The sequence below is a fragment of the Stenella coeruleoalba genome (genome assembly GCF_951394435.1).
Source record: "Stenella coeruleoalba genome assembly, chromosome: 13".
Lineage (NCBI taxonomy): Eukaryota > Metazoa > Chordata > Mammalia > Artiodactyla > Delphinidae > Stenella > Stenella coeruleoalba.
This window is the reverse complement of record NC_137159.1, coordinates 70,384,766-70,397,706: the sequence shown is the minus strand read 5'-3', so window position 1 is coordinate 70,397,706 and position 12,941 is coordinate 70,384,766. Positions and strand designations below refer to the sequence as shown.

The following is a 12,941-nucleotide window of genomic DNA, read 5'->3' as shown; positions in this document are numbered from 1 at the left end:
ATACCTTTTTTTTTCCTTTTTCTCTTTTTGTGAGTGTGTATGTGTATGCTTCTTTGTGTGAGTTTCTCTGTATAGCTTTGATTCAACCATTTGCCCAAGGGTTCTGTCTGTCCGTTTTTTTTTTTTTTTCTTTTTAGTATAGATTTTAGCACTTGCTATCGTTAGTGGATTTCTTTCTTGGTTTGGTTCTCCCTTCTTTCTTACTTTCTACTTTTTTATTATTTTTTAATTATTTTTATTTTTAATAATTTCTTTATTTTAATAACTTTATTTATTTATTTTTTCTTTCTTTCTTTTTTTCTCCCTTTTCTTCTGAGCCATGTGGCTGACAGGGTCTTGGTGTACTGGCTGGGTGCCAGGCCTGTGCCTCTGAGGTGGGAGAGCTGAGTTCAGGACACTGGTCCACCAGAGACCGCCCGGCTCCACGTAATATCAAACGGCGAAAGCTCTCCCAAAGATCTCCATCTCAACGTTAAGACCCGGCTCCACTCAATGACCAGCAAGCTACAGTGCTGGACACCCTATGCCAAACAACTAGCAAGACAGGAACACAACCCCACCCATTAGCAGAGAGGCTGCCTAAAATCATAATAAGGTCAGACACACCAAAACACACCACTGGACACAGTCCTGCCCACCAGAAAGACAAGATCCAGCCTCATGCAGCAGAACACAGGCACCAGTCCCCTCCACTAGGAGGCCTACACAACCCACTGAACCAACATTAGCCACTGGGGGCAGGCACCAAAAGCAACAGGAACCATGAACCGGCAGCCTGCAAAAAGGAGACCCAACCACAGTAAGTTAAGCAAATGAGAAGACAGAGGAACACACAGCAGATGAAGGAGCAAGGCAAAAAAACACCAGACCAAACAAATAAAGAGGAAAAAGGCAGTCTACCAGGAAAAGAATTCAGAGTAATGATAGTAAAGATGATCTTGGAAACAGAATGGAGAAAATACAAGAAACAGAAGAACTAAAGAGCAAACAATGATGAACAACACAATAAATGAAATTAAAACTTCTCTAGAAGGAATCAATAGCAGAATAAATGAGGCAGAAGAACGGAAAAGTGACCTGGAAGATAAAATAGTGGAAATAACTTACCTCAACATAATAAAGGCAACATATGACAAACCCACAGCCAATATCGTTCTCAATGGTCAAAAACTGAAACCATTCGCTCTAAGATCAGGAACAAGACAAGGTTGTCCAGTCTTGCCACTATTATTCAACAGAGTTTTGGAAGTTTTAGTCACAGCAATCAGAGAAGAAAAAGAAATAAAAGGAATCCAAATCAGAAAAGAAGTAAAACTGTCACTGTTTGCAAAGGACATGATACTATATGTAGAGAATACTAAAGATGCTACCAGAAAACTACTAGAGCTAATCAGTGAACTTGCTAGAGTAGCAGGATACACAATTAATGCACAGAAATCTCTTGCATTCCTATAAACTAATGATGAAAAATCTGAAAGAAAAATTAAGGAAACACTCCCATTTACATTGCAACATAAAGAATAAAATACCTAGGAGTAAACCTACCAAAGGAGACAAAAGATCTGTATGCAGAAAACTATGACACTGATGAAAGAAATTAAAGATGATACAAACAGATGGAGAGATAAACCATGTTCTTGGATTAGAAGAATTAACACTGTGAAAATGTGTATACTTTCCAAAGCAATCTACAGATTCAGTGCAATCCCTATCAAACTACCAATGGCATTTTTCACAGAACCAGAACAAAAAATTTCACAATTTGTATGGAAATACAAAAGACCCCGAATAGCCAAAGCAATCTTGAGAAAGATAAACAGAGCTGGAGGAATCAGGCTCCCAGACTTCAGACTATACTACAAAGCTACAGTAATCAAGGCAGTATGGTACTGGGACAAAAACAGAAATATAGATCAATGAACCGGATAGAAAGCCCAGAGATAATCCCATGCATATATGGTCACCTTATTTTTGATAAAGGAGGCAAGAATATACAATGGAAAAAAGACAGCCTCTTCAGTAAGTGGTGATGGGAAAACTGGACAGCTACATGTAAAAGAATGAAATTAGAACACTCCCTAACACCATACACAAAAATAAACTCAAAATGATTAAAGACCTAAATGTAAGGGTAGACACTATCAAACTCTTTGAGGAAAACATAGGCAGAACACTCTATGACATAAATCACAGCAAGATCCTTTTTGACCCACCTCCTAGAGAAATGGAAATAAAAACAAAAATAAACAAATGGGACCTAATGAAACGTCAAAGCTTTTGCACAGCAAAGGAAACCATAAACAAGACCAAAAGACAACCCTCAGAATGGGAGAAAATATTTGCAAACGAAGCAACTAACAAAGGATTAATCTCCAAAATTTACAATCAGCTCATGCAGCTCAATATCAAAAAAACAAACAACCTAATCCAAAAATGGGCAATAAACCTAAACAGACATTTCTCCAAAGAAGATATATAGATTGCCAGCAAACACATGAAAGGATGCTCAACATCACTAATCATTAGAGAATGGAAATCAAAACTACAATGAGGTATCACCTCACACCAGTCAGAATGGCCATCATCAAAAAATCTACAAACAATAAATGCTGGAGAGGGTGTGGAGAATAGGGAACCCTCTTGCACTGCTGGTGGGAATGTAAATTGATACAGCCACTATGGGAAACAGTATGGAGCTTCCTCAAAAAACTAAAAATAGAACTACCATACGACCCAGCAATCCCACTACTGGGCATATAACCTGAGAAAACCATAATTCAAAAACAGTCATGTACCACAATGTTCATTGCTGTTCTATTTACAATAGCCAGGACATGGAAGCAACCTAAGTGTCCGTCAACAGATAAATGGATAAAGAAGATGTGGCACATATATACAATGGAATATTACTCAGCCATAAAAAGAAACGAAATTGAGTTATTTGTAGTGAGGTGGATGGACCTAGTCTGTCATACAGAGTGAAGTAAGTCAGAAAGAGAAAAACAAATACCTTATGCTAACACATATATATGGAATCTAAAAAAAAAAAAAAAATGTTCTGAAGAACCTAGGGGCAGGACAGGAATAAAGACACAGATGTAGAGAATGGACTTGAGGACATGGGGAGGGGGAAGGGTAAGCTGCGACAAAGTAAGAGAGTGGCATGGACATACATACATTACCAAATGTAAAATCGATAGCTAGTGGGAAGCAGCCGCATAGCACAGGGAGATCAGCTCGGTGCTTTGTGACTGCCTAGATGGTTGGGATGGGGAGAGTGGGAGGGAGACGCAAGAGGGAGGAGATATGGGGATATATGTAAATGTATGGCTGATTCACTGTTATAAAGCAGAAACTAACACACCATTGTAGAGCAATTATACTCTAATAAAGGTGTTAAAAAATAATAATAAATAAATAAATTTTTTAAAAAATCAACTGCAATACATGGACTTTATTTGAGTCTCAAATTAAACAACATAAAAATAAAAATTTATAAGGGAATTAGTGAAATGGATATTTTAACATATTAATGAATATTTATATTAATTTTCAGGTGAGATAAGGGCATTATGGTAATTTTTTTAAGGCATCCCATCTTTTAGAGATATGTATGCACTGGAATATTTACATAGGAAATGATAACGACATGTGAGATTTGCCTCGAAATAAGTCAAGAAAGTGGGGAGAAGGGAGGTGGAGAGCCTGGGGATATAGATGAAATAAGACTGGCCATGTATTGGTAATTACGGAAGCTATGTTACGGGCACACTGTTACTATAATATTCTTTCTATGTTTCTATATGTTTGACATTTTTCTTTAAAAAACATTTTATGAAGAAGACATCTTAAGAAAAGTAAAAAAAAATCAAGCTATAAATTGGGAGAATATATGTGCAACACACATAATCAAGAAAGGATTGTTATCTAAATTATAGGAAGAACTCTTACAAATCAATATAAAAAGAAAATATAACACACTAGAATAATGGGCAAAAGACACAAAGAGGCGTTTCACAGAAGTAATAAATATGGCCAAGAAACATATGAACATGCTCAGTAATCAAGAAAATGCAAATCAAGGTAACAATGAGATGTCATTTAGCAAAAACTAAGAAGTCCAAGAATTCTAAGGCTTACAGAATGTGAATCAAAAGGATCTCTTATGTATGGGTACAATTTGGAAAAATAATTTTATACTTTCTAAATATCAGTTCAGAGTAAATCTGAGCTTTCATATACCCCACAGCTCAGCAATTCTATTCCTCAGTTTAGAACCAAGAGAAACACTTGGACACAAATAAGAATATTCGAAGCAGAGTTGTTTCTTAGAGCAAAAATCTGGAAAACACCAGAATGGTATAGAAACACAACAGAATGTTACATAACAGTTAAAATAACTGAACTATAGATAAATGCAACATGAATGAATCTTTAAAATATGTTACTGGCTGAAAAAAATAAATCAGATAATAGTACATTAGTATGACACTCTTTTTATAATTGTAAAAATATTTAAAATTAAACAATACTTTATTTATGTCCATACATGTGAACAAAAATGGTTTTTAAGACGCAAGGAAATGATAATACAAAATCAGAATAGGGTTCACCTTAGTTAAGTGCAGTTCAGTGGGATGGGTTAGGAGATAAATGTAAATTATTGTCAATGTTCAAGTTCCTGGGTCAGATAGTGGGTTGGTGGATGTTTATTATTTCTAAGAATGAATGAGGGAAAAAAGAGTATATGAAAAAAAAATCACTTAGAAGCTATAGCAGTAATCCAGGCGAAAGATGATGCTGGTGGTCTGGGATGGTAGCAGTGGGGATGGAGAGAAGTACATAGACCTGAAGGATATTCAAGAGGTAGAAATGAAAGAACTTGGTAACCAACTGGATGTGGGAGATGACGGAGAAGGAAGAGTTATAATGACTCTCAGGTTTAAGGAACTGGATGGAGAGTAGGACTATTTAACAAGAAAGGGAACCACAAGTTTATAATGCACTTCAAGGAGTTTAGTAGTGAACACTGTGGTCATCACCTTCATATCTAGTCCAACCATCCCCATGATGAGGCAACACAGGGTGAGGGTGAGAATTTAACCATCCTCTGCCCCAGAGGCACAAATCCTTTGTTTCAGCTAAAAAGCCTACCACTTACACATACATGGCCCAAACGCACATATCTGGTGGAGGCTCAGGTACTTTTGTTCAGTGTTGAAAGAAAACTGGCTCTCTCCCTCACCTAGACTTGACAGGAAGCATTTTAGTAGCTGTAGCAGGCATTTTTTGAAGTCAGCATAAGGATGAAGCTAATAGAAGAGAAGGTCAAAGCCAAGACCACTATAAAGACACGCAGGGATTTCCCTGGTGGCCCAGTGGCTAAGACTCCACGCTTCCAATGCAGCGGGCCCAGGTTCGATCCCTGGTCAGGGGACTAGATCCCACATGCCGCAACTAAGAGTTTGCATGCCACAACTTAAGATCTCGCATGCCGCAACTAAAAGATCCCCCATGCCACAACTAAAGACCCGGCGCAGCCAAATAAATAAATATTTTCAAAAGAAGAAGAAATGCAGCCAGGGCCCTGATTCAACCACAATCCTGTCTCTGGCTCCTCTGTTATGTGAGCCTATTGCTCCAGTTACTGTGAAAGCCCATCTGAGTAGGCTTTCTACTGCTTATAGTTGAAGATGTGGAACTAACACCGAGGTTGGAAACAGAAAGGAGGTTTATAAATCCCAAGCTCTAAATCACTAAATCAGCTCAACTGAAGAAGAGGAAAGAAGGTTTCCTACCCTCACACTGGGAATCTGGATGTCCTTGTTATCAAAAACAAAAAAAAGAAGAAAAAAATGTTGGTTAGAGCATCACCTGTTGTACCTTCGGACCAGACCATGTACCTACGGTACTGTAACTGTGGTACTGAGGACCTGAAACAGGAAAAAACTGAGGCTAACAGAATGTTTTGGCTATTCCTCTTAGCTTAAAGTCTACACACAGATGTTTATAATATCATTCTTCATACTTTTCAATGTTTTTAATTGTCCAATGTGAAATATTTTAAATCTAAGTATTAAAAAGATTAATTCCTAAGAAAATACATGCTTAAGGGAGAAAGTCTTAGATCCTATTTGTTCCTGATGATTGTTTTAGGGTCTCACAATCTATTATAAGAATCAGAAACAACCTGACCAAAAATGTGACTATGAATTTGGAGGTGAGGGAATTTAATAATTAAGTTAATTGCTGTATTCAAATTTTAACTTTGAGAAATTATGAAATACAAAAGCTTGAAAAGATCAGTTAAAATAATAGGAATTCTACATACCAAAGGGACTCTCCAGCCTAAATAACAAAGTGGTCAATCTATAAAGAGACTACTACTTTTGGAAGTATTTAACAACAAAATGCCCTGATTTTCAAAAATAAAATTCTGATAACCAGATCCTTTCTTTTTTCCAGTACATGAAAGCCAATTTCAAATTTCCGGAGAGCTAACTAAATAAGCTCTTATCATATGAAGAGTTCAAGGTCAGTAAAGATGTGACGATTTATTCTGATGCCCACGGTCAACATTTTAAACAGGATATGACTTGAGAATTACCAAACTCACCCCTGCCATACGATATTCTTTACTCTTAGCTCATTCATCTCTTTTTGCTTTCCTAGTTCTCTTCAGAGTGCCCTCCTGCTGATTTACTGTCTCTTTTTTCTTTTCCTTTGTCTCTTTCTGCCTGTGTCCAGCTTTCTCCAACTGTGTCCAGGACACCTCTGTACCTTCTGCCCTTACCTTTGGTCTTCCCATTCTCCCTTTTGCTATCTCTTCACTCTCTCTTCTCCTCCTTTCTTTAGCCATAGTACTTATTTGATATAATTATGGAGTCAAAGTTTATAATCTCTGCTTTATCATTTTTAGCTCTAAGATGACTTTTATTTCTGACTTTAAAAAGTTTCTTAAATTAATTTGTGTTGTGTGGCCCTGAAGTGACTTACTCAGTGAGTCAGTGTCACGATAAGGTGCTGCTTACTCACCACAGAATAATGGTTTTTACTAAGGTTTTTCGATCAGAAGAGTCATTCCTTGGACAGTATAAACTTAACCTACCAGATTAACTGCTAAAAAAAATGGCATTAGAATTCTGGGACATATGCTACGTGTACACTCATGTTTTAAAAATTCAAATTTCTTTAAATAATTTTTTATTAAATGGATGGAATATCTAATTTGATAACACCTTATAAAAATGTGGGGGCTCCCCTGGTGGCGCAGTGGTTGAGAATCTGCCTGCCAATGCAGGGGACACGGGTTCGAGCCCTGGTCTGGGAAGATCCCACATGCCGTGGAGCAACTGGGCCCGTGAGCCACAACTACCGAGCCTGCGCGTCTGGAGCCTGTGCTCCGCAACGAGAGGCCGCGACAGTGAGAGGCCTGTGCACTGTGACGAAGAGTGGCCCATGCACCGCGATGAAGAGTGGCCCCCGCTCGCCACAACTAGAGAAAGCCCTCGCACAGAAAGGAAGACCCAACACAGCCAAAAATAAATAAATTAATTAATTAATTATTTTTAAAAACTGAATTTAGTGAGTGCCTATGTTGTGACTTGGCCTTGACATTTGTACGGTTTTACCATTAATTCACAGAACCCTCAATATTATGAAGTATAACTAATAGCATTCTACAAATATATGAACTCATTTTCCTACAGAGAGAAAAATGAAGCAGGGAGAATTAACCCATCCAAATCACATTGCTGATAGTACAGCAGGGATCAGACATCTGAACTCCTGGTTCCCGGAAAATAAATATTAACCTCTGTGCTTCCATCATTTATGATTTCTTTTTTATTTTTTATCATACCAACTTAATTCTCCATAAATACAAATATAACAACTCATTTCTGTTTTAATTTGGAGGACATTTAGTTTTCTTCTATTGTTTTAAGGTTTAGAACACAATGTTCTACATTGAAAAGAATTAAAATAGACTCCTAAACATAAATAAAGAGAAAACAAGGTAATTGCTATCACATAGTAAAGAAAAGTTAGTTTAAAAGTCAAATAGAAAGCCTCATAATCAAATGTACCACTTGGCTATATTTCACTGGATAGAGAACAGCTATATTAAGGTACCGACAATTTTACCAAACAATTATGTCTCAAGTGTTGTGAATCTCCCTAATGTTACAGAGGTTAATATGCGACATGCCCCAAGACAGTAAGTCACTCTGGCATTTAACCAGTCTTTAGAAGGGACTTGTACTAATTCATTTCCCTTTTAACTGTGATTCTAAGTTGACAACCCTTGGCAAGGCAGTACAGAAGAAGGATGATTAGAAGAGAAACATTCTTAAAATGGATTAAGCAGGGCAGGTACTAGCCTGTCATATGCAGCAATCATAAAGTTGAGGAGGAGGCTGATGGACTGTTCCACACTGATTTGGTGAGTAGAAGGAAGGCGCTTGTTCAGCTGGTAGTAGATGGATGAGATGACGGTCTCGAGGCGAGACACACTGATCTCAGTGGTATGGTCCAGTGTATTAAGGCCATTGTCTCGGAAGGCTTCAATCATGTTCCAAATATCAACAAGATGTACTGGAACACAAAGAAAATAAACTTTGTGTTTATTTTGTCAACACAAACTTTGTGTTTATTTTGTAACTTTTTCAACAATTCAAAAGTTTTAATTCAGCTGAAAGATATAAGAACTTTACATTTACTTACATTTAATAGAATAGTGAAGGGTGGCAGAATATGTCATCCCAAGATATGCCACTTTGGCATACAGAGTAGTTTGAGCTAAAGACGCCTGGAAAACAACAGATGCCAAGAAGGACACTCTGACCTCCCCTCTTCTTCCCAAAAGCAGGAAGTAAAAGTCCCATGTGAAAAACGCCCTCCCTATTCCAAGAGGAAAGAAACATCCTCATCACCAGAGACAGTGAATTGAGTCTGAGTGAAATCTGCAGACTTCATTAAAATAGCTCTTATCTTTAGTCTCCTGACATATTTTAGTTATTCTTCCACAACTGCCACTCTTTGTTCAACTTAGGATATAAGCACTTAGGCCCACTCACTCCTTTGGGTTTTCATTTTCCTATGGGCGCTCCCATGTACACGTAAAAATCCATATGCTTTTCTCCTGTTAATCTGTCTTATGTCAATTTAATGCTCAGGCTCCGCTGGAGACCCTGAGAGGGTAGAGGTAAAGTTTTGCCTCCCCTTTGTAGCTTCAAAAATACACAATGAAAATGTAACAGAACCTCAAAGAGACAAATTCACAGGCTTTGTGGGAGATATTAACACACCTCTCTTAGCAAGTGACAGAGCAAACATACAAAAAAAATAAGTACAGTCATAGACAAACTAACAAGGCAGGCATAATGGACACTATATGAAGTCCTGCCCCCTGTGATTAGAAAATATGCTTTATTTTCAATAACACAAAGAACATGTAAAAAAACTGACCTTATCCTGAGTCATAAAACTAATCCCAATAAATTTTAAAGGATTAAAATCATATAAGCCATGCTCTATGATCAAAATGAAATTGTCAGAAATCATTATCAAAAAGAAAACTTTTAAAATAAACTTTATCTTTAGAAATGAATAAACACACTACTTGGAAATTTCCTTAATCTGATTAAGGATATCTACAAAAAACTGCAGCAAACATATTACTTAATAGTAAAATGTTGAAAGCCATTCTTCTGATACTGGGAATAAGATAAGAAATGCCCACTGTCATCATTCCTATCGTATTTCAAATCCTAACCTATATAAATATGCAGTAATTATCAGTACAAGTACTGGAAATAAAAGTAACTGTCATTATTCAGAAATGACAAAATTATACACATTGAAAATCATAAAGATTCTGCATGTATATCACTAAAATTAATATTTGAGTCTAGAATGACTGCTAGGTACAAATCAAGATATGAAAGTCACTGTATTTCTAAATATACACCAGGACTCAGGAATAAATCCAATAAAGGATGTGCAATATCTCTACCAAAAAATATATAAATTAGCAAAACTTAAAGACCTAAATAAATGGAGGGATATATCAGGTTCACAGAAATGAAATCTCAACACTCGAAATACATCAATTCTCCCCAACTTGATCTACAGATTCAGTGTAGTCCCAACAAAATCCCACAGGACTATACATTAAAAGGATGAATTTTATTATATGTAAATTATACTTTAAAAAAAAAAATGAAGGAAAGAAATCCCAGCACAAATCTTTGTTTTTGTTCATTTTTAGTAGAAATTAACAAGCAAATTCTAAAATTTGTGTGAAAATAAATGTAAAAAGGCCAAGAATGTCTCAGACAATCTTAAAAAGTAAAATAGAACAAAAGTACCCAGAACATACTATAAAGCTCTAACAGTGATTATTGGTGTAAGGATAGACAAACAGACCAATGGAACACAAAGAGTCCAAAAGCAGATCCTCTCACATATGGACACAGCTATGAACATTCCTGTACATCTCTCCTAATGAATATGAGAAAAAGATTTTTTTAGTAATGAAGAAAAAGGATGGTCTTTTCAATAAATAGTGTAGGGTCAACTGAACATATATATGGAAAAAATTGAAATCTGACTCCTACTTATAATCTGGAGTAAAAAAAATTTCAGGTGGACTGAAGAATCATATGTGACGAAATAAAACTGCTAGAACAATGCGTCTTTTACTTTATATTACTAATGCCACTAGCCTGGCTCAGCCCACACATAGACTATTGTGTTCCAGAATAATTATGGGAAGAAGTATAAAAATGGTAGTTCCTGTAGGACAGCGGTTTCCCAACTTTTTGACAACAAGATGCAAATATATTTAAATCAACACACACACATACCTCTAGATATATAAAAAACACGTTTCACAAAATACTTTACCACATAAGCTACGTTCTGACTTTTTTTTCTTTCTCTTTTTTTTTCTCCATTACATGCTTTAAATTCTGGCTACAGCTCACCAAAACAGTTTCAGGAACCATTAACAGGTCACAACCCATAATTTGAAAACAATGCTTTGGGAAACCAGAGAAGAAACATGACTTCAGTCTAGGATGGTACGGTAAACTCTTTGGAGAGAATTTTAAGCTAGGATTTTTGAGTAGGACTTAAAGTAGTGTAGAAGTATTTAAATATAAAGTGACTTGTCCAAGGTCACGTGTTTATAATAAATGACAAACAAAACCTGGAGTAAAACAGGTTTTCCCATTCTAAGGCTAATGTTCTTTCCATTACACAAAACAGTTTTTCATTAATACACACACACACACACACACACACACACACACACACACACACACACACATCTGAGAAAAGTACAATAATTCTAAGTCAGTTCATCTGCACACAAATTAAGAAAGATTTTATATGCATTTTACAAATATTTTAATTTACGTATTTTATAAGTAGCAATTGTGGAAACAACTGCTTATAGAAAAGGCTGATTTGTGTCATATTAAGTTTAAACAAGAACGTTAATTTTTATTATGCCTTTATCAAAATATTAGTTTTTCTTTCTCTCCAGAAGCTGATAAACTGTATTAATTTTACATAAAACTTTGTATTAAAAACAGTGACAAGGAGAAATGAATTCTCCCATTTAAAGAGTTAATTAATCTTGGGACTTCCCTGGTGGCGCAGTGGTTAAGAATCCGCCTGCCAATGCAGGGAACATGGGTTCAAGCCCTGGTCCGGGAAGATCCCACATGCCGCGGAGCAACTAAGCCCGTGTGCCACAACTACTAAGCCTGCACTCTAGAGTTTGCAAGCTACAACTACTGAGCCCGAATGCCACAACTAGTGAAGCCCGCGTGCCTAGAGTCCATGCTCCACAACAAGAGAGGCCACTGCAATGAGAAGGCCGTGCACCGCAAGGAAGAGGAGTCCGCACTCACCGCAACTAGAGAAAGCCCACGCACAGCAACAAAGACCCAACACAGCCATAAATAAATAAATAAATCATTTTTTTTAAAAATAAAGAATTAATTAATCTCAAAACTAGTTACCTTATTGAGTTTCTTAAATTTTTTGAGGGACACCCAGAATAAATTAACAAGCTCTTTCCATTACAAAGCTTATATTCTGATAAACACTTTAGACAAAATAATTCAATTAACATTACAATATGACTAAAACACATTAAAATCTTCTATATTATCAAGAGCTCTATCCAGCTATCATAGAAATGAGTAGAAATGACTTACGGTTGCATCGTTTTTGCACAAATCGCAATTTGCAAGCTGTTCTGTAAGTTGATAGTCGTATGACATCAAAATTCTGAGCACCTGAAAAGAGGCAAATAAAAAATCTTCAACTAGATTTACCATTTAATTTCCACATGCTGGGGAAGTGACTCTATTCCATTGTGTTGGCACAGTCTATACACAACATGTCAACAAGGCTCTCTTTGGATAAAACACGAAGTGGGGAGGAAGGGTTAAAAATGCTTTCTGCGTGCCCACTCCATGCCAAGCACGATGCCAGTAGTTTTGCCTATATCATCCTGTCTGCTAGCCTAAGAAAACTCTGAGGGGAGGACCACTCATGACTTGAGTGAATGAACTACGTATTCCGCAAAATGAAAAAAAGTGGTATAGTAGGGAAGACCCTAGCCTAGAGTCAGGAAAGCTAAATTCCAGCCCAGTCTGACCACCAATCACAGGCCATGACTGTGGCCATGTTACACCCCTTCTTCTCAGCCTCAGTGTCCTCATCTATAAAATGAGGGAACTGGACCAGATGATCTCTAAGTTCCCCTTCCAGGTCTGTGGCAGCCTGTGTTTTTCAAAAAAGAGACACAACAGTATTTCCAGACCAGTATTTTTATGTGCCTCTAGTATGCTGCCCCTCCCCATCAAGAACTAAAGATTATTTCCCTCCACTTGCACCTGAGGACACTGTGACTGCCTCAATGA

The 12,941-nt window shown here is 36.9% G+C and overlaps 1 protein-coding gene across 9 annotated transcripts in view; it reads right to left on the bottom strand.

The window, feature by feature from the left end:
• DTNB (dystrobrevin beta) overlaps positions 1 to 12,941 on the bottom strand; it is a 242,703-nt gene that overhangs the window by 193,919 nt on the left and 35,843 nt on the right. For all 9 annotated transcript variants that reach the window (XM_079941143.1, XM_079941139.1, XM_079941138.1 and 6 more), the window contains exons 3-4: positions 12,231 to 12,311; positions 8,382 to 8,595 (exon numbers count right to left, since the gene is read on the bottom strand). In XM_079941143.1, the coding sequence (XP_079797269.1) occupies positions 8,382 to 8,595; positions 12,231 to 12,311 (295 nt within the window). The remainder of the gene's footprint in view (positions 1 to 8,381; positions 8,596 to 12,230; positions 12,312 to 12,941) is intronic.